Source organism: Apodemus sylvaticus, chromosome 18, assembly GCF_947179515.1.
Source record: "Apodemus sylvaticus chromosome 18, mApoSyl1.1, whole genome shotgun sequence".
Taxonomy (NCBI): Eukaryota; Metazoa; Chordata; class Mammalia; order Rodentia; family Muridae; genus Apodemus; species Apodemus sylvaticus.
Genome location: NC_067489.1, coordinates 68,655,052 through 68,675,166, shown reverse-complemented (window position 1 = coordinate 68,675,166; position 20,115 = coordinate 68,655,052). Strand labels below are relative to the sequence as shown.

At 42.5% G+C, this 20,115-nt stretch overlaps 2 protein-coding genes across 2 annotated transcripts in view; both read right to left on the bottom strand.

Moving 5' to 3' along the window:
* LOC127668509 (STAM-binding protein-like) overlaps nucleotides 1-18,277 on the bottom strand; it is a 95,322-nt gene extending 77,045 nt beyond the window's left edge. Inside the window, exon 1 of the mRNA XM_052162143.1 lies at nucleotides 18,115-18,277. Coding sequence (XP_052018103.1) covers nucleotides 18,115-18,277 — 163 coding nt within the window. The remainder of the gene's footprint in view (nucleotides 1-18,114) is intronic.
* LOC127668508 (uncharacterized) overlaps nucleotides 16,412-20,115 on the bottom strand; it is a 103,498-nt gene continuing 99,794 nt past the window's right edge. The window contains exon 4 of the mRNA XM_052162142.1: nucleotides 16,412-19,454. Coding sequence (XP_052018102.1) covers nucleotides 19,395-19,454 — 60 coding nt within the window. The 3' untranslated portion in view covers nucleotides 16,412-19,394. The remainder of the gene's footprint in view (nucleotides 19,455-20,115) is intronic.

Here is a 20,115-nt window from a genome sequence, read left to right as displayed (position 1 = left end):
CAAGAAAATTATAGGACCTTCTAACCTTCAATGTTTTTATCCACCTATTACATTTTTATCATAAGTACCTGTATAAAGCAATAGCTCATCAGTAGTCCTATACTTTTTCATATTTTTTTTCTTCCTGCTACAAACTAGTCATCATTACCTTTGCTAAGGCTAGTGATAAAGACGGACCCTGTTGAAAAGCATTTCAAGACTTTCTTTCACTAAGCTTCAACATGAGTTCATTGAGTTTAGGACTGGAAGCAGTAGGCATAATCACCACATCCTCTTTTTCTTTCCACCGGAATACCAAGTTCTCCTTTATCAATTAACCAGCTTGTAGGCTGGGATCGTGCTGTATAAAGAATTAAGAAGAGGAAGAAGAAAGACACAGTGCAGAACCCATAACCCAGGAAGCACAATATCCTTAGAGAACATCGAGGCCCTTTCTAAGGGCAGAGGTGGGCACACTGCCAGGGACCTCCAGGGAGCCTAGCCCTGAGGGGCATTTTTCTCCCATCTGCCTTAATGACATACTGGCAAGTCACACAGACGACACTGGAGTTGGTGTGGCAAGCATCACCTGACAATAAAAAAACCTATGGCCAATGAGCTGAGGTAGGAAATCGGAGGTGGGGCACCGGCAGGAGAAGAGAGGATTCTGGGAAACAGTGAGAGAATAAAGAGAGATTCAAGAGACACACTGGGAAAGATATTGAAGGAAGACAGTAAGGAAGAAGCAGTCAGGGACAAAAGGAGTGGTAACTAACCAGCAGGTAGATGAATTCAGGATAAAGGGAGATTCGCCAGGGAACACTGTGGAGGCCCAAAGCATGAGATCTGAGCAGAGGTTGAGGAGATGTACATAAACCAGCAGGTGGCTGAACTCAGGATAGAATAAAGAAGGTTAGCACCAGGCTTGGACACTCGAAGCTGAGGACCGGTAAGTAACTGTATGGTAGAGAGAATAGTTTCATTGGGTTACATAAGTTATGAGTTAGTAAGGAAATGAACTAAAGCTTACAGCCTAGGAATCTATTAATAAATGATTAGTTTCAAAGTCATCATTGTGGGAGCAGGGGCTAGGAGGGAAAATTGAATTTTTTAATCATTTCTGTATTGTTAAATTTCAAAACTGTTGGAGGAGCTGACAAGATGGTTCAGCTGGTAAATTAGGCATTTGTTACCAAGTCTGATGACTTGGATTTAGTCCTGGCAGGGATTAAAGTAATCTAAAAATTTCTAAACCCCTCCCCCCAAAAGAATAGATTGCATTGGATTTGAGGTATGCAGTCTCAGAATTGATTGTTTTTTATACCCTCGTGGCTCTGGGCCGATCTCTTTCACCCCAAACCATTAAGAAGCTCCTTTTGTCTAACTAGTAGTTTAGCCTGCTTAGGGCTAAGAAGCAAAGAAGAGGGCCTCCTCTCCGCCTGTGCCTGGCCGATCCCCACTCCTGGGCTGAAAGCTCTCTTGAGGCCTGTGAAATCAAGAATTGGGGCGTAGGGGTGGAAGGAGTAACTTCAGAGAGTTCTCAGAGAGTTCAGAGCTAGAGTGGCTCTGGCAGCTTAGCACCACCTTAGACCATTCTCTGATCTTCCCCTGACTCGCAGGATAATGACTGAGAAACCAAGTAGACTCAGAACAGGGGCTTGAGACCTATTATTGACTTCAGCTACCTCAGTTCCTGAAGGATCGCCCTGGGACAACTTTGCCTTGGGTGCAGATCACAGGGTCCAGGGACTTTGACCTCAGCCAAAAAGTGAAAGGGAGCTAAGAACAACCCTGGGAGGCCTGGGAACTTTCCTACCTCAGTCAGGAAGGGCAGGAAGGAGAGCCTGGTGCACATGCTGAAGCCTGCAAGGACCGGTCCTTCCCAGTCTTTGTGCCCTGCTACTTTCCAGCCTGGCAGTGGGGTTGCCAATGTCAATGTGACCTTAGCCAGGTAGCTCTTAGGGCCTCTCTCTCCTCAGATTTACCCTGGGTCTGTGTCATCTCTGGAGGTCCCAGCTCAGTTGTAGCTACTCTGGACTCTTCTGCTCATATTGAGATTAGTGTTCATTCCTTGTTAACTTGATATTTTTTCTTTTTTCTCTGGGGGGGTTATTTGTGTTTATGTGTGAGGAACTGTTGACTGGCTGTGCACAGGAATGGAACGCTGGTGCCCATAGACTGCAGCCTGCTCCATCTTCCCTAGCTGTGCCTGAGGCAGCTTGCTGGGGATCCTGGCTTCTGAGAGAACAGGTGTCTCCCCTCCCCCCCCCCTTGCTCTACACGTGTTCCTGTTCTTTGACATAATTTTAGTGAAGCTGAAAGCACAGTTCAGTAATAGATTCCTACCTAGTTGTGTAGGAGTCTGCAGAGTTAGGACTTGTTTATTCTTGGCAGGAAGGCTACTCCTGTGGGCTGGGAAAAGAATACAATGAAACATTCTTCTGGTAGTCTCTCAAGGCCTGCTTAAGCACTGCAAAAGCATCCTAGAAAATCTTCTGAGAGTGTTTAAGTATAAAATGGACCTAAAACATAATGAAATTTGCCTTACTTTTATCAGAGTTTGGGGACAAAGCACAAAATAAAACTTAGGGAGAATCCACTTGAGTGCTGGGAGCTCTGTAGCAGCATGGGAGCGAGGGACCACAGCAGGTGGGGTGGCTTGGGGTTCAGGTACAGGTGTGAGGCCACATGATTTCCCCATTGCTCACCCCCCATTGCTCACCCCAGTAATGTTCTGCTCTCATCCCACAGATTTACAAAGAGGAGCACTCCCATTTGTCCTGGAGCCTTTCAGGATGGGGAGCATGCCCACATCTGGTGCTTCAGGATGCCACCACCAGCTATGAGCTTCACAGGAGTCCTTGCCTGCATGCTAACTTTACCCTGTGTAGTGGCGTCAGCCAGAGCTGCCGCCAAACCTCCTAACACAGAACTGTGGATTGTGAGTAGGATGGTAAGTGAGGGCTGACTCAAGGAACCTGCCAGTGGGTTTGGGTATGTGGGGCCATGGTGGCGGCCAACAGAACTTTGGGAACAGCAAATCCCGTGGGTGAGGATGTGTATTAGGTTGACCGGCAGCACTGATTTCCCCCTCTAATCCACAGACTGCTATGTGGCAGTTTATGAGGTGTCAGGAGCCTCAGAGCCACTACTCAAGTGGTTCTCCGTGACTGTAGTCCCCGGGGCTCCTCAGCTGAAGGTTTCTACAGCTTCTTCGATCATTCAATTCCTAGATGAGAGACCGAAAAATTTCATATTAATAAAAAGGCTTAGTGAGCACTAGAGCTGGGCAGATATCTACCCTCTCTGCTGTTATGTTGACCTCCCTGCCAATAATCCCACAGTATGATTTGTCATATTCATCTAGGCTGCTCTTACTCCACCTGGACAGCCCTCATGGCCATGTTTTCAAGATTTCTATCCCATGATCTCTTCTCTTCTCTCTACCTTCTTCTCTTTCCCCTTGCAGTATTGCCTCAGACCACAAAGATAATAGTATTGTTGTTCTTGCCTGAAGACAGACTCACATTGTGAATGAATATACCATCCTATACTATCACAGCTGTTTTCTAAATGTTCTTGAATTTTAGCAGAATGGTTATTGGCCAAGGTAACTTCAGCCCACAGTGCATGTTTTATTTCCCTATTGGTTGTCAACTTGTTCAGATGCCTCTATTAAAATATGAATTTCAGATTAAGTTTACTCAGCTTCTAGTGTAGTGTTTTGTCACTTAGAGGGTCATTAGGTAGCTCAGTACAATTTTTTAATTTACATCTTTCTGCATTTTTCTCATATGCAGTCCCATTTGTACATGAGAATTGTGTATGCCTCTTAACAAAACCCTTTACATCTTGTGAATTTTTGCACATGTTTCAAATTGAGCATGGAGAATTCCTAAAACTTAAAACATAAAGCAAGAAGAAGGGGTAAAGATGATGTTTTAAAACCTCAACAGTGATCATAACTTTTTTTTAAAAAGTCCCTTGCCTTTTTTTGTATGTATAGGAGGCATCACATCTCTCCTGAAACTGTCAGAAAGGCGTGCTGACCATATCCTCTAAGCCAAGTCATTTTCCTCTACCACTAGATAGATACCTCACATACACTCATTTATTTTCATGTTTGGAATCATCCACTTCCAGAGTTCCTAGTTACAAAACACTTAAGGAGTTAATAGCTGGCACTTCAATGGGCTATATCGGTCAAAGAATTACTAGAAGAAAAAGGGTTTAAAAGAGCACCCTGTATCATCTTATGGTTCTGTGGGTCAGAAGTCCATACAGATGAGTGGGTTCTCGACTTAAGATCTGAAACCCAGTGCCAGTATGGGAGGGCTGGGGAGAAAGCCACTTCTAAATTGTTTCTGGTTGTAGACATTGAGTGAACTTTTTCATGCAGCTATAGGGCAGAAGCCTTGTTGACTGTTGATCAGAGCTCACACTCAGCATGAAAAGCCTTCTCTCAAGGCCTTCTTTGCAGCTCATCATCTTCAAAGTCAGCAAGGGCACTCTAAATCAGTCCCAAGTTTCAAATTTCTCTGACCTCTCTCCATCTGTCACCAGCCATAAAGAACACTCTGCTTTTAGAGGAATGTAATGAGATTGAGCCCAATCACATGGCCTCTCTTTTGATTATCTCAACGTCAAGTCATTATTATTTTTAATCACATCTTCAAAAATTCCTTTAACAATAACATTATATGATCATGAGCTGAAAATATGATAAAAATCCAAGACTTAATTAAATGTGACTCTCATCAGATAAAAATTTGTGGCACTGATTACCAGCTGGACATGTACAAAGCCAAAACTAGAAGAGAGACAACTCAGGGAGCGGCACATCTCAGCCTCAGCACTGTTGGCATATGTGTCCAGATGCTGGGATGGGTTCCTCCCCCAGAGGGTCCCTAACACTTGCTTATGGGATCCATTATCATTATTTTGACATTGTTTTTTAAAATAATATTTATTTATTTATTTTATGTGAGTATACTGTAGCTATCTTCAGACACACAAGAAGAGGGATCAGATTTCCTTATAGATGGTTGTGAGTCCCCATGTGGTTGCTGGGAATTGAACTCAGGACGTCTGGGAGAGCAGTCAGTGCTCTTAACCTCTGAGCCATCTCTCCAGCCCCTATTTTGAAATTATTTTCTTTTTTTAAAAGATTTATTTATTTTGTGTATGTGAGTACACTGTTGCTGTCTTCAGACACAGAGAAGAGGGCATCAGACCCCATTACCGATTATTGTGAGCCACCAGGTGGTTGCTGGGAACTGAACTCAGGAACTTTGGAAGAGCAGTCAGTTCTCTTAACCATTGAGCTATCTCTCCAGCCCCGTATTTTGGAATTCTTAACACTCTGCTCACACAGCCATGTAAGAAAATACTTCTGTGTCAGAGATGAAAACAAGACTTGAAGGGATCGGTGAGCATCCCCTAAGGCCACTCAGCTCCATGGGAATGGAAATAAGGCTATGTGTCCATGGCCAACCATCCATGTCCCTAGAATCCTGCACGGGCTCCTGAACCTGCCATGTGGTGTGTCACCAGCTGGGTCACCAGAGTGCATCTCACAGTTCTGAAGGAGTCTGGAGCTGAAGTGTGAGGAGGGTCTTGCTCCCTTGGAGCATTGCAGAGCAGCCTTCCCTTGCCTCCTGCAACTCCTTGTGGTTTCTGTCCAGCCTTCCCATACTCTGACGTGTAGATGTCTCACTCCAGTCTCTCTGCTCAAACCTCCTATGGATACGTCTGAGTCTTCAAATGGCCTTAATGAGGACTCCAGTCATGGGGTTGGGACCTGTCCCAGCAGCACTGCACAACCTCATCTCAAGTCCCTACATCTGCAAAGGAACTGCTTACAAAGGAATCCACATGAGCATGAACTGGGGGGGGGGGGGGGGGAGGGAAGGGCACTATTTGATCCACTGCAATCATTGGGCCATACTGCCTCCTTCAAGGGATATGACTGCTCTGAGGAACTCTTTGGTCCAGGAAACCATGAAAAAAAAATGATCTTTTGATATGGCATGACTGAAGATATATTACCATTTGGCTATTGATCAAGCCAGCTCATAAAAATGACAGTTGTCTTTTACCTGCTCAAACAGGAAGCAAAAATTCATCCTTAACTGATCTGTGCACCTTGCACATTCCATGCAAATATCTCTTTAGAACAAAATATTGTTTGTCAGGTTATATATTACAGAATGACATACCAAGAAGGCAGCTCTGATAAGTTCACCATCATGAATTGACCTGCTGCTCCAGCTCCTTGCCTGATCTTGACTCATACTGATGCTGTTTCCAGAGATTTGCACACTTCTCCTATCATTGCTCAATGCCTGTCCCAAAGCTTCTCTCCATTGAAGATGCCCACAGTTCAGTGCCATCAAAGGCCACAGTGTGGTAGTGGCTGTACTGGGGTGTCCTCAGACCACACAGATAGAACCTGAGTAGGGACAGCTCTACAGAGAAGCCCTCCCTGCCAGAAGCTTAGCCCTGACTCCTGGCAGGCTCCAAAAGCCCAGGCTGGCAATCCACTTGCCACTCTCCCAGCTCCAGCTCTCCCTGGGTAAAACCACCAAGAATCGACTCTTGCACCATGCTGCCCTCTTGTGGCCGCCAGGAGTCTACACACAGACAATCTGGGCAAGCAATAAGCCAGAGGCTTTCAAGTTTGTTTACTGCAACCTCAGACAGGGATGCCCAAGGAACACTTAGGAGAGGCACTTGTCCATGTACAAAGCAGCCCCCAGATACGCACGCACACATGCACGCACGCACAATACGATTTACTGCTTCAGGAAGCCTGTATTAGGACTCTGAGTCTCCTTTCTCTCTCCAGAAAAAAATCACAAATCTTTCCTGCCACTGCAATCCCTGAGCCTCAGGTGCAGACACCAAAGGGCATTGGGAGGAGACCTAGGGCAGCAAGTCTCCAGGATCCCTGTCTGCTTTGTGCTCCTAGCTCACTGGGCGGGGACATATCAGTTCATCTGTCCGTCAAGTTCTTCCTCTGAAAAAACTGATCTAGCCCAAATTATCCTCCACTTCATTTTCCTGATTTATGGTTCAAAGTCTTGATCTTCTGCCTAACTCAAGTCCTCTCAGACATCCAGAAACAGAAACAACCAACATAGTATTAGACTCCTCACGGAGCCTGTGAAGGAGGTCGGTCACATCACCCACTTAATAATGTCCCGTGACCCTGCAGGAAAGGACAAGTTAGCTAATCCCACTTCAAGAGTAGAAACTGAGGCCAAAGAGGTTCTATGATATAGCAAGTCCATACAACCATAGGGCAGCAGCAATAGGGTTTGCCCAGCAATGTTTGTGCTGGACTCTCCAGCTGTCTCCATGGGGGGACAACGATTGTCATCTCTCATGCTCATGGCTTTTCCCTACAGGAGAGAGATGATACATCTACGAGCAAGAGACACAACAAGTGTAGGAAGAGGAAGGGGCCGCAGGCAGTGAAGACTACAGATTCACAGAGACAGTAAAATGGAGGCCCAGGAAAACCTAGGACTCCCCACCCAGGTATGCGACTCCCAATCTCAGCTGCCAACTCTAGCTGACCAGCTCTTTAGATTCCCCACCACACACCCTCTCTTGTATCTGAAGAGAGTTCTGATACCCTAAAGCTCTAAGAGAAGTTACCCAGCCCTCTCCTCCCCTCTCAATGTGGGAAAGCTAAGGGTGCCTGGAAAAAGGGTGGGACACAGCCTCCAGGAAGGCCAGTACTTTGGGAACAGATTGGGGAGAAACCAAAGCCTCCCACCAAAACCTCCCTCTCCATTAGAGGTCTGTCTGAGGCTTGGTTGTTCTGCAAACACTATCCTCATGAGCATCCTGCCAGCCTTCCCTGCACTACCAGCCAGAGTAGTTCTCACCCATGGAACTAGAAGGGTGTGAAATAAAGCCTTGAAAACCTCCCTGACTTCATGTCCAACCTCTTATTTTATTATTAATGTATCCATAGTAATATATTCACCTATGTGTGCCTGTATATCTAGGCACATAATTATATTTATTTATCCACAGCATACAGAAGGATATAGACAGTCACCTTAATATTCAAAAGTCAGACTGTATGAAATCAAGGTCCTTCTTAGACCCAGTTTTCCCATCTGTAAACAGGACTGGTGTACATTTAATTGGAGCAGTGTTCTGGGATACATTAAGTGTTGAATAAATGATAAACTATAATCATCTATGTAGTCCTTCCTGTAATCAATTATCTAATACTTGATACTGTGATCAGTTACTGACCTCTCAGTAAGAGCTGCTCTTAGTAGCAGTGGTCATGTGTGGGTGGTTTCTCTTCACCAGGCTATGCCACTGGACACTGAGTTTTAACAGTGCTCTCCTATGTTAGTTCCCATGTGTTACAGATAAGAAACTTGAGGCCCATGAGAGCAAAAGGATTTTTCCAGAGCTTGAGAGAAGCCTGGCTGGGAAGAGCAGTGGGAAACAGAAATGGCCCAAATCTCCAAGTCTAATGCTTGGAATTAGAATCCGGAGTTTTCAACCACCCTAAACCAGACGACCTTTTCTGGCTGTACAAGCCAGGCAGAGGCAGCAGAGACAGGAGTTGAGGCCAGGCAGAAGGACTCCCAGTCCTGCTGAGTGCCCCATTCCCCCAGCCATCCATGTAAATAGCTCAGCAGAGCCCTCTGAGTTTCTTTGAAATCGGAGTGGGCTGCAGGCTCCAAGGAGCCCTGGGGCTGCCAGCTTTCACAGGATTGCTGCCTCTGGGGACCCTGAATTCCTAAACATTGCCCCAGAGGGAGACACAGGCATGGAGGAGACTCTGCCTTTGGCAAAGTTCCCCCAAAGAGGAAGCAGGGTCATGCAGGAGGCCACATCCAGCACCTAGTTACCTAAGACTCCAGTTCTACTCTTGTTTAATGAATCTGTAAAATGGGAATTATCAGCCCTGCTTATACAACTCAAATAGTTCTTGAAAAAAACACCTGAGCAACTGCAAACTGGGACTTGTGATACAAATGCCCGTGGGCAACTCTGGACGATGCATCCACTGCTGAAGGCATCATTTGAGTGACAGCGTGGCTCCTGGGGATATGACCAGCATTGAAATCTGTGATAGAGAAAGGAACCACTCCTGGGCCCACTCAGCCTGGTCCCATCTTGTATCCCATGTATCCATACCAGTTAACAAATGCCTTCAGCAAAGAACTAAGTAAAAAGTAGGAGAACAGATTCCAAAGTCACCTCTCCTGACCAGTCCCCTCCAAATGCCATGTCTACCACTTACAACAAGGGCAACATGTTGTTATGCTTATGCATGATTTAGCAATAAAAAATATATCTCACAAAACCCAAACACTTTTTTTTATTAAATTACCATACGCTTGGATATCTCTAATCCATACATTAAACATTAAATCTCTCCTGTTGTAGGCAGCAAGAATAATTTGCAATAGATGTTCTAATTTTTCCCATACACAGTGGGAGCTGCCTCCCTCCAGCAAATGGAGGACACCTTAGCAAGGACATCTCTTCTAGGCCTGAGCCCAGGGCTGGGAATGAGGGTCATAGAGTCAGTTGACCAACCTCTAAGGAAAGGCTAAGGACCCTAAAAACAATCTAGAAGTCCACACATTTGGTCCAGGCAGTTAATGAAAAATTGTGTCCTGTGTCACAAATTCCGCCAAGTTCTGGTTGACCTGACATTTCTAGACCTGGGGAAGAAAGATTCTCACAGCCAGGGTGGACTCACCTGTGCCCTACTCTTAGTGGTATCACAGGGTCACAGGGTCATTCTAATTCCACAAGAGAGACCCTTAAAAGAGGCTAACTCTCCTGGGGTATGTTTCCTGGTTCTGAGAGGGCAGATGTCCAGGTTGGAAGGGACACTCTGACCCATGGCCTGAATTCATAGTGAGAGTTACAGGTTCGAAGTGTCTGCAGCCCTCCAGAACAACTCAAGAGAGGTGGGGGAAAGCCAGGATATAACTCACTGTATCCTGTACCTTTCTTATTCCTAGTCTGCCACTGTGCCCCCCCAAAGGCACATGAGCCCTGCAAGAGCCTCTCAATGGAGAACCTGAGATGGGGACTCCAGGTCACAGAGAAAATGTCACAACGCTGCTAAGGGCCATAGGCAGAAAGGGCCAAGGATAATCATATACCATGTACTCAAGATTCACCTGGAGTTGGGGCCACCATCCTTTCCAGATGGGAAGGGTCAGCTGGCATGTTTGGGCAGGGCAGAGGTTAGGGTTTCAATGCAGGCCACAGAGAGCAGCTGGAACTCTGAAGGACCCTAAGGAATCTTAGGCAGTGCATGGGTGCCATATTTCCTGAATGTGTTTAGAATTAATAATGTCAAAAATCAATAATATGAAATCAATTATTATATGTCATAGGTTATGATGTATTAATTAGAAAATAGATATTCTAACTTGTATAGAATGTGAATTAACTGTATAGTTAATAATGACTCATATGTTTATTTGAAAATAATTAGAAGATTAAAGTGTTTTAACAGAAACCAATGAAAATGCTTGAAACAATGGATTGATTACTGATGCTGATTTGAAGTTTCCATAATGTAGATTATTTATTTACACAAGATATAATATCTCACTGATGTTTAGAATTGGTAAAATTCACTGAAAAGCATTTTCTTAAAAAAGCCTGAATATCAGGCGGATCAGTGGAATAGGATTGAAGATCTAGAAATGAACCCACACAGCTATGGCCACTTGATTCTCAACAAAGGGGCTGAAAATATCCAATGGAAAAAAGATAGCCTTTTCAACAAATGGTGCTTGTTCAACTGGTGGTCAGCATGCAGAAGAATGTGAATTGATCCATCCTTCCCTCCTTGTAGTAAGCTCAACTCCAAATGGATCAAGGACCTCCACATAAAGCCAGACACTCTGAAACTAATAGAAAAGAAACTAGAAAAGACCCTTGAGGACATCAGTACAGGGGGAAAGTCCCTGAACAGAACACCAATAGCTTATGCTCTAATATCAAAAATTGACAAATGGGACCTCATAAAATTACAAAGTTTCTGTAAGGCAAAGGACACCATCAAAAGGACAAATTGGCAACCAACCAATTGGGGAAATATCTTCACCAACCCTATATCTGACAGAGGGCTAATATCCAATATATACAAAGAAATCAAGAAGTTAGACCCCATAAAACCAAATTTTAACCCAAAGAACTTTGGATAGCTGAGAAGCATCTTGGAAAATGCTCAACATCATTAGTATTAGAAAAATGCAAATCAAAACAACCCTGAGATTTTACCTCACACCAGTCAGAATGGCTAAGATTCAAAACTCAGGAGACAGCACAGGAGAGAAAGAGAAACTCTCCTCCACTGCTGGTGTGGTTGCAAATTGGTACAAACTTCTGTAAATCAGTCTGGCAGTTGCTCAGAGAACTGGGCATGTCACCTCCTGAGGACCCTGCTATACCACTCCTGGGCATATACCCAGAGGATTCCCCAGCATGTAATAAGGACACATGTTCCACTATGTTCATAGCAGTCCTATTTATAATAGCCAGAAGCTGGAAAGAACCCAGGTATCCCTCAACAGAGGAATGGATAAAAAATGGAGTACTATTCAGTCATTAGAAACAATGAATTCATGAAATTCTTACACAAATGGATGGAGGTGGATAACAGCATACTAAGTGAGGTAACCCAGTCTCAAAAGATCAATCACGGTATGCACTCACAAATAAGTGGATATTAGCCTAGAAAATTGGAATACCCAAATATATAATCCACACACAAACGATGTCCAAGAAGAACAGAGGAGTGTCCCCTTGTTAAGAAAAGACTCAGTGTAGCAGTATAGGGCAATACCAGAACAGGGAAGTGGGAAAGTGTCGATGGGGGAGTAGGGGGAGGGAAGAGGGCTCTTGGGACTTTCAGGGTGTTGGGATCCAGAAAAGGGGAAATCATTTGAAATGTAAAGAAAAAATATATCGGAAAGAAGCCTGAATATTGAGTATTGAAATATGATTATCAGAAAATCTAATTTTGTGTCTTTTATGCTTTAGGGTGTATCCAGCAATCATTCAAAGATAACTGAGACCTTTTAATACAATTCTGTTATGTATATTGGCACATGCTATTTTAATGTTCTTTGGATGATTGGCTGCTAGACCCATTCTATTTCCTGGCTCTTTGAAACAATGCAGCCATAATCATGCATGTGCAAGTATTTGTGTGGAATTGGTTTGTCAATTAAATTCTGCTGGCCTATAGTTTAGGCAGAATGTAGGACGTGGGGCATACCGGAAGCAGAAAGGATTTAGGGACAGTGCTGATCGGACAATTCGCCTCGGAATATGTCACAAGACAGACATATGGTATCTGAGGAAAGGTAACCAGACACACAGCAGAATATGAATTAGAATAAATGGGTTAATTTTTGTTATGATCAAGTCAGAAATTAGCCTAACTATATGACTAGAGTATTTGTAAATATATGTTGAGTTTGAGTCTTATTCCTGGGAGCGTGGGGCTGGGAGGAAGAACCAAACTTAACTTCTACTGGGCTGGCTGCCTCTGCTCAGATGAAAGCCAGCAACAAACTGAGTAGAAGACAGGGATATATACCTGTTCTTGGGGTTTGGCACAAATCTTTGAAGATAGGGATTGGTGGGATTTCGACTTGTGTGCTTGGGCTACTCTGTTAGGATGGAGTGTGGATGGGGAAGACTGAGGCCTGCCTGGAGGGCAGTTAGAGTGTTCTCTACATGGAAATTGGCAGTTGGAGGTGCTCAGGGGAGGTTTGCCACTCCTGTGCCTCAAGCAATTTACACACATATCAGACACTGCTTGAGTGGCCAAGAACAGAAAGTAGATATTCAAAATACTTAAGTGATATCAATCCTACAGATCTAAAAATGCATGCATAAATAAATAAATGTAACAATTTAGTTGGTTCTTGTAATATTCTGATATACTCATAAATCAGTGCCTCATTTAGCCATCAGAGGAGATTTTTCATGTATCTGATGGGAACAAATACAAACAATCAGACATTATGAGATAGAGAGACAGAGATACATACAGAAAGAATAACAGACAGACAGACACACACAGAAAAAAGAGAGAGAGAGAGAGAGAGAGAGAGAGAGAGAGCAGCACACACCACTCCATATGAGATATCTCTATTAAATACCCCTCCTTAGAGTTAAGAAAATCCTTAAGTAGAAAACTAAGAATAAATAATATACTTTCCATAAGATAGACTAGATACAAGGAGAACAAAGCCTTTTAAGTCAACTGATCAAAGTTTATTTGTATACACAGACACTGAGGCAGCAAACATGGGACGTACTGGGGTATGCAAACAAGTCTTCCCCAAGCCTATCTTTCAGTTTAGTATTTTTATGGGACTCCTGAATGTGCAAAACTATGTCTCAGTTTCTTGTGTCTTCTCCTAAGCTCTTTTCTTTTGTTGGTTTGCCAAGTCTTACTGTGTTGAGCTTTTCTGTTTGGTAGCCTAAGTTTCATTATCAAATTAAATATACAGATCTAGAAGAGAACCCCCTTCCTGAAATTATCTGCTGGTCTCCAAACCTTTATCCCTTTAGCAACCCATATCAAACAAACAAACCAACAAATGTTAAGTATCTTAGATGAGAGGTAGAGAGATGCTTTAGTGATTAAGAGCATGTACTGCTCTTGCAGAAGATCCAACTTTAGTTTCTAGTACCTCATAAGATGGCTCACAACCATGAAAGTTGAAAGAGTCCTTTGCCTTACAGAAACTTTGTAATTTTATGAGGTCCCATTTGTCAATTCTTGATCTTAGAGCATACGCTATTGGTGTTCTGTTCAGGAACTTTCCCCCCCTGTACCAATGTCCTCAAGGTTCATCCCCGGTTTCTTTTCTATTAGCTTCATAGTGTCTGGCTTTATGTTTAGATCCTTGATCCATTTGGAGTTGAGCTTAGTACAAGGAGGCAAGGATGGATCAATTCACATTCTTCTGCATGCTGAACTCCAGTTGAAGCAGCACCATTTGTTGAAAAGGCTAGGTTTTTTTCCATTGGATGTTTTCAGCCCCTTTGTCAAGGATCAAGTGGCCATAGGTGTGTGGGTTCATTTCTGGATCTTCAATCCTGTTGCATTGATCTACCTGCCTGTCACTGTACCAGTACCATGCAGTTTTTAACACTATTGCTCTGTAGTATTGCTTGAGGTCAGGGATATTGATTCCCCCAGAATTTCTTTTATTGTTGAGAATAGTTTTAGCTATCCTGGTTTTTTTGTTATTCCAGATGAATTTGAGAATTGCTCTTTCTTACTCTATGAAGACTTGAGTTGGCATTTTGATGGGTATTGCTTTTGGCAAAATGTCCATTTTAACTATATTAATGCTGCTGATCCATGAGCATGGGAGGTTTTTTCCATTTTTTGAGGTCTTCTTCCATTTCCTTCTTCAGAGTCTTGAAGTTCTTGTCATACAGATCTTTCACATGTTTGGTAATTAGAAACAATGAATTCATGAAATTCTTAGGCAAATGGATGGAGCTGGAGAACATCATACTAACTGAGGTAACCCAGTCTCAAAAGATCAATCATGGTATGCACTCACTAATAAGTGGATATTAGCCTAGAAAACTGGAATACCCAACACATAATCCACACATCAAATGAGGTACAAGAAGAACGGAGGAGTGGCCACTTGTTCTGGCAAGACTCAGTGTAGCAGTATAGCACAAAACCAGAACAGGGAAATGGGAAGGGGTGGGGGGGAGAACAGGGGGAGAGAAGGGGGCTTATGGGACTATCGGGGAGTAGGGGAGGCCAGAAAAGGGGAAATCATTTGAAATGTAAATAAAAAATATATCGAATAAAAAAAAAAGAACGTGGAAGGTAACACAGAGCAACATCGGAAATTGTCTTCCGACCTCCACATTTGCATGCTGTGTGCACATATCCACCCATTGTTCAGGTGACATTCCATACTGTATATGAAGGTGCATCTCGGTATTTTCAATTGTTAAATCTGTACTGACAAAGAGCTAAGTGATGGCAGGAGTTTGATGCTGTCATTTCTCAACCATCACTGTATTTTAGATTTTACATTTTGTTGATCTATAGCTGCTCAAAACATGAGTGTCTTTGCCTGGTGGCAACCCAAGAGATATTCTGGCACTATCTTACTGCTGATTGCTAATTATAAATATCTGACAGCTAATAGGCAAGTCAAAAAAGAAAACAAACAAACAAACAAACAAAAAAACTACTGGGATTGACCAGGGCAGGAGACAGACAGAGGGGAGAAAAGCAGATGCAGGAGTATGAAAAGATACTGATGGAAGCAGAAGATAGGGAACAGAACTGTAAACTGTGAGAACCAAATGGGTAGGTAGATTGTTGTACAACTTGAAGTAAGTTGAAATGAGCTCTCCCATCAAAATGCCTACAGCTTTGACCTATACAGAAATCTATGTTTTATTTATGCTGTAAGCTGCTCTGTGAAAAGCCCTGTTTTCACCTATGCTCACAACAATACACACCTGCAAAACAGTATGTGATGAAGCTTCTTGGGTGTAAGGATGATTAAACTGATGGACAATCTCATGGTTTCCTACATAGAAGAATCCAAGGAAGCTTCCACCCCTCTTCCAAACACAGTTGACTTTCTTGCCTAACAAGTGTAGCCCAGCCTTCTCACATCTCTCTCTTGCTCAAATACCCTTTGAGCCTTGGTAACAGGCTCTCAGGGCAGCAATAGAGCCTCTGAGAACAAAGTCTTTGATTTATTGGTTGTGCTGCATGCATAGAGGCAGAGGAGGCCCACACAGAACTAAGTACACATGTATGAATGCTCACATCTACAAGCATAATCTCTCACTCATGGAGACCCTCATCTCTGTACATACTCATGTATCACACACAATTGGAGAAACCTCCCATGACAGAGAGGCACATGTAGACACACATACTGCAAAATGGTTGTTTACAATTGTATAGCCATTTTCTCTACTGTACACTTGAGAAGCTGCCCTGAGTCACCATGAAACCAGACTTGTATGTTAGTTCATGATAACTGTGGCATCCACTGCTTCCTCCTTTTCCTGGACTTCCATCAACCACTGTCCAATCATGTTCTCTTTCAGATATCTCTGGATAAAATGGCTAAGGGTCCTGGAATGCCAACTGCAGGACCAGTGTGGTGGCCAGTCTTTCAGCCTGGTACATCTATCTAGAAAGCCATGTCACAGATGGAGATAGATGCATAGTGCTCTCACAATGCAGAGGGGAGAGGCACTCAACAGTAAGTGACAGGCATGCCACTTACCTCATTCAGCTTAGAATCTCTGTCTCCTCAGTTGGCTCCAGTCAGTCTGTGGAGAACTCCATCTGGCTGCTCCCTCGGAATCTCTCTTGACCGTTTAAAGGCAAGTCGCCTAAGAGATCACGACAATACAGGTTGTGAGCAATGAATATTTCTTTATTGTCACCTGTGCCTTTGTGTAACTATTTAGTATCTTTTAGCTTCTGGCAGCTATATTGGTGATTTGTGGGGTTTGGATCTTCAGAACTTGAGCATTCTATATCATTAACTCTGGTCTAAATAGAACATCAACATCACTGTCATTCAAAGCTCAGTGAGGTTGAGGCAAGAAAATCATGTGACTAGCTTGCCTTATATGGATATCCTACCTCACAAACTGCATGATTGTCATTCAGGAATGTCATTGTACCTGACACCTCACAGACTACAAATGTTCTTATTATGCTAACAGGAAAATGCCAGCAGCAAGGAGGATAGACTGCTCTTTAAATGTGTTAATGAAATCACCTGAGAGGTTCCTTGCTTGTGGATGGAGAATCACAAACATATCAGCACATCCCTTCTCTCCTCTCTAGAATTGGCTTTACTTGCGATCAGGTCTAACTATGTAATCCAAACTGGCTAGATGCCTGGGTATATTTCTGTCTCTATCCCAAGAAGCAGGACTTAAGATGTAAGGCAGAATAGCATACTTTTTGTCTTCTGGGTGACTTATCTGATTACCTTGAACCTTAGTGAAAATGAAAGGAAAGATATTAGCAACTTTCTACCTAAACGATCATGAAGTTCAGAACATTTGTTCTTTCTTCATTGCTGAATTTCCGCATCCCAAGTTCCTTCAGACACTGTTTAAATTTTGCATTTAACTGAGCCCAAAACATATATACGTAGTTTATCCCAGTCACACTAAACTCCTAGAGCAATTCCTGAGGGGCCTATGCTCAGGACGCTAAACAATAGGAAAATCGGCAAGATTTTCTATCTTTTATTATCTCCAACAGGTCCTCAACTTGTAGCCACAAGGTCTCCCCAGAAAACACATTCAGAGTCTACAACATAAATACTATTATTCTTTCTCTGGTTCAAATTAAGGAGAGCTAATGGCTGAGTAGGAAGTCCATACACACCTGGCTAAAATATTCCATGTTCTTCTCTTGCTGTCGTGGGGTTTTCAGGGACTTTAAGCTTCCACTAGAACTCCACACTCTCTACTTCCCCATGGTTTCTTTGCCTGATCCCCCACCCCACCTCCCCTTCAGTACTTGCATCAAGACTGAGGAAACCCAGGCAGGCTCATGAGCAGGTACACAGTTACAGAGTTCTATGTTCATGGATTTCTACTTTTTTCAGAAGACTTTGTGCATGTGAATTTTTGGTCTATATGTAGGTATATGAATTCATTACTAGAGCCAAGATTACCGGAGGAAATTAGAAATTGAGTACAGAACTTATGTGCAAACAAACATATAGGTGCTTAGATCAAATAGGATCCAGATTGAATGTGGATTTTTTTTTTTTTTTAGTACTGAGCCATGTCTAGAGCCTCATGTACTTTTCATAAATTAATTTGTACTCTAGAGAGCATTGGAGATCAGAATGCTTTGTGCCCTCCTCATGTTTTGATCTGGAACATTAACAAGTGATGACCTGGCCCCTCAGCCTAGTCCTATACTGATAGTACCACCTAAGTTGCCCCAGCAGCTCCTTGGAGGTCACCAGGCCAGCCAAGGCAGCGAAGATGACTGGGACAACAAGTGGGACTACATCTCCACGGTGGCCTAGGAGCCAGGCGCGCTGGGCAGCGAGTGTACCCGGACCTCACTGGCTGGGCAGAGGCGGCCAGCAGCTACCTCTGTCCACATGCTTGGACCTGTCGCTGGGCTCACGCAGCGTCTCAGCGACCCCGCTGTAGCAAGCTTCTGGAGCCAATAGCCACACTTGCCCTTATTTAACGTGAACAGGAAGTAAAAGTAATCGTTATTCATTTTCCTTAGATTTCTATTCCTTCCCAAAGATCTCCATCAGCTTATGCACTAAGATAACTCCCAAAATGTTATAGAAGCACCCTTTGCTTTATGAAGGCAGTGTTTCTCTCACTCCCCCAGGTATGTCCAATATTCTACCTTGATATTGTCTGTTCTCTCTTAGACATCAGTCGTAAAATCAAGCTTCAATCGGCTGTAAACATTTTTAGATGCCTCTGAACATTTTTATCTAATCCATAATAACCTCCTTCCCTATAATAGTGAAGTGGCTACTTTTTGGTGATTTCTTTTCTCTACCCTGCTCATACAATACAAATATTAAAATTATATATTTAGTGACTATAATTCTCGCCAAAACATATGACGTCTTTCAAAGAATATGTAGAGAGACACCAACATTTATGTGGAAAGCCTATGAGACCCATGAGATTCAAAGTCAGGAGGAACAGCAGCCAATGGTTGTCATCGCATACTTCAAACACTAATGTGAAGATATGTTACAAAATAATAGCAACTAAATTTTGTGATGGACAAACTGAAAGGAAACTAACATGTCTGGAAAGTAGTTCCTGTCTAATTAGAATTAATGTTCAAATATTCAGAAATATATTCCAAAGAACACAATATGTGTTGTAACTATAACAATTTGAAGAAAACCAGGGAGTTCTTAGGTTTAGGGTCTACAAAAAAGAATGACCAATTCTTTTTAAAAATATTTGTAGTCATGGTGGTTAAAACAATTGGGTTGCATATAAAACAATGCTCAAGCATAACCTGGACACTTTTTTTTGGTAAGATTTACAGAAATTGTTCTCCTGTATGCTTAAAGCATACCTCCCTTCATATAATAATGTTGTTTCTACAGAAGATTGGTACCGAATATGGCTTGAATGTCTACCTTTTCAAGAAACCACTACTGAGTTGAGAGTTAGTTCATATGATCTAGAGGAATAAAGAGAGAACACTTCCTGATATGATTAAGCTATCATGAGAAACAAATTACTTATAAAAAAAAATACCTTTTTGGTGGAGCCTGGAAAGGAGAACCTTTGAATAAACTCGAATTTTGCCTTTCTAGTCCTGCATAGCAAACTGGTGAGTAAGGTTGGTAGTCAAGCTACTGAAGTTCGAGGATTCTGTAGCAGTCAGGATGAAGAACCATTGTGATGTCAGTATTCTAAGGGCCATGACAACGGACAAAAAGGCACATGCATTTCTTTCCCTTACACTTAGTGGCTTTAAATTTGAGCCATACATCTTTGCAAGGAATCACATATTTTCACAACCATATATATATACTGATAGCTACTCTTTCGGTAATTCATTACTCTACCCTGCTCATATAATTTAAATATTAAAAAATATTATGTGAATATCAAACTGTTCAAAACATATGACATATTGTTCAAAGAATATGTAGATAGACACCAGCTTTTATGTAGAAAGCATTTGTGAGCCGTGAGATTAGAGGAGTCGGGAGGAACAGCAGTCAATGGTTATCATCACACACATCAAACAATAATGTAAAGAACTTTTACAAAAATAATACCAATTCAGTTTCATGATATTAAATATTAAAAGTAAATGAACATATGTGGAAGATGATTCCTTTTTATGAATTAACATTAAATCTTTTAAACTTTTTTAAAAACACAATGTATTTAGGAAAAAAATAACAATTTGGGGAAAACTGAAGCATTCATAAATTTTAGGTTGAAGTTTGACCAGTTTACAAGAAAAGTTTGTGTTTTAATGGGTAAAAACAAATTTGATAGTCTAGAAAATACTACTGTCTTATGTTCATGGTAGGTAATTTTTGAAGACTTATAGAAAGCATT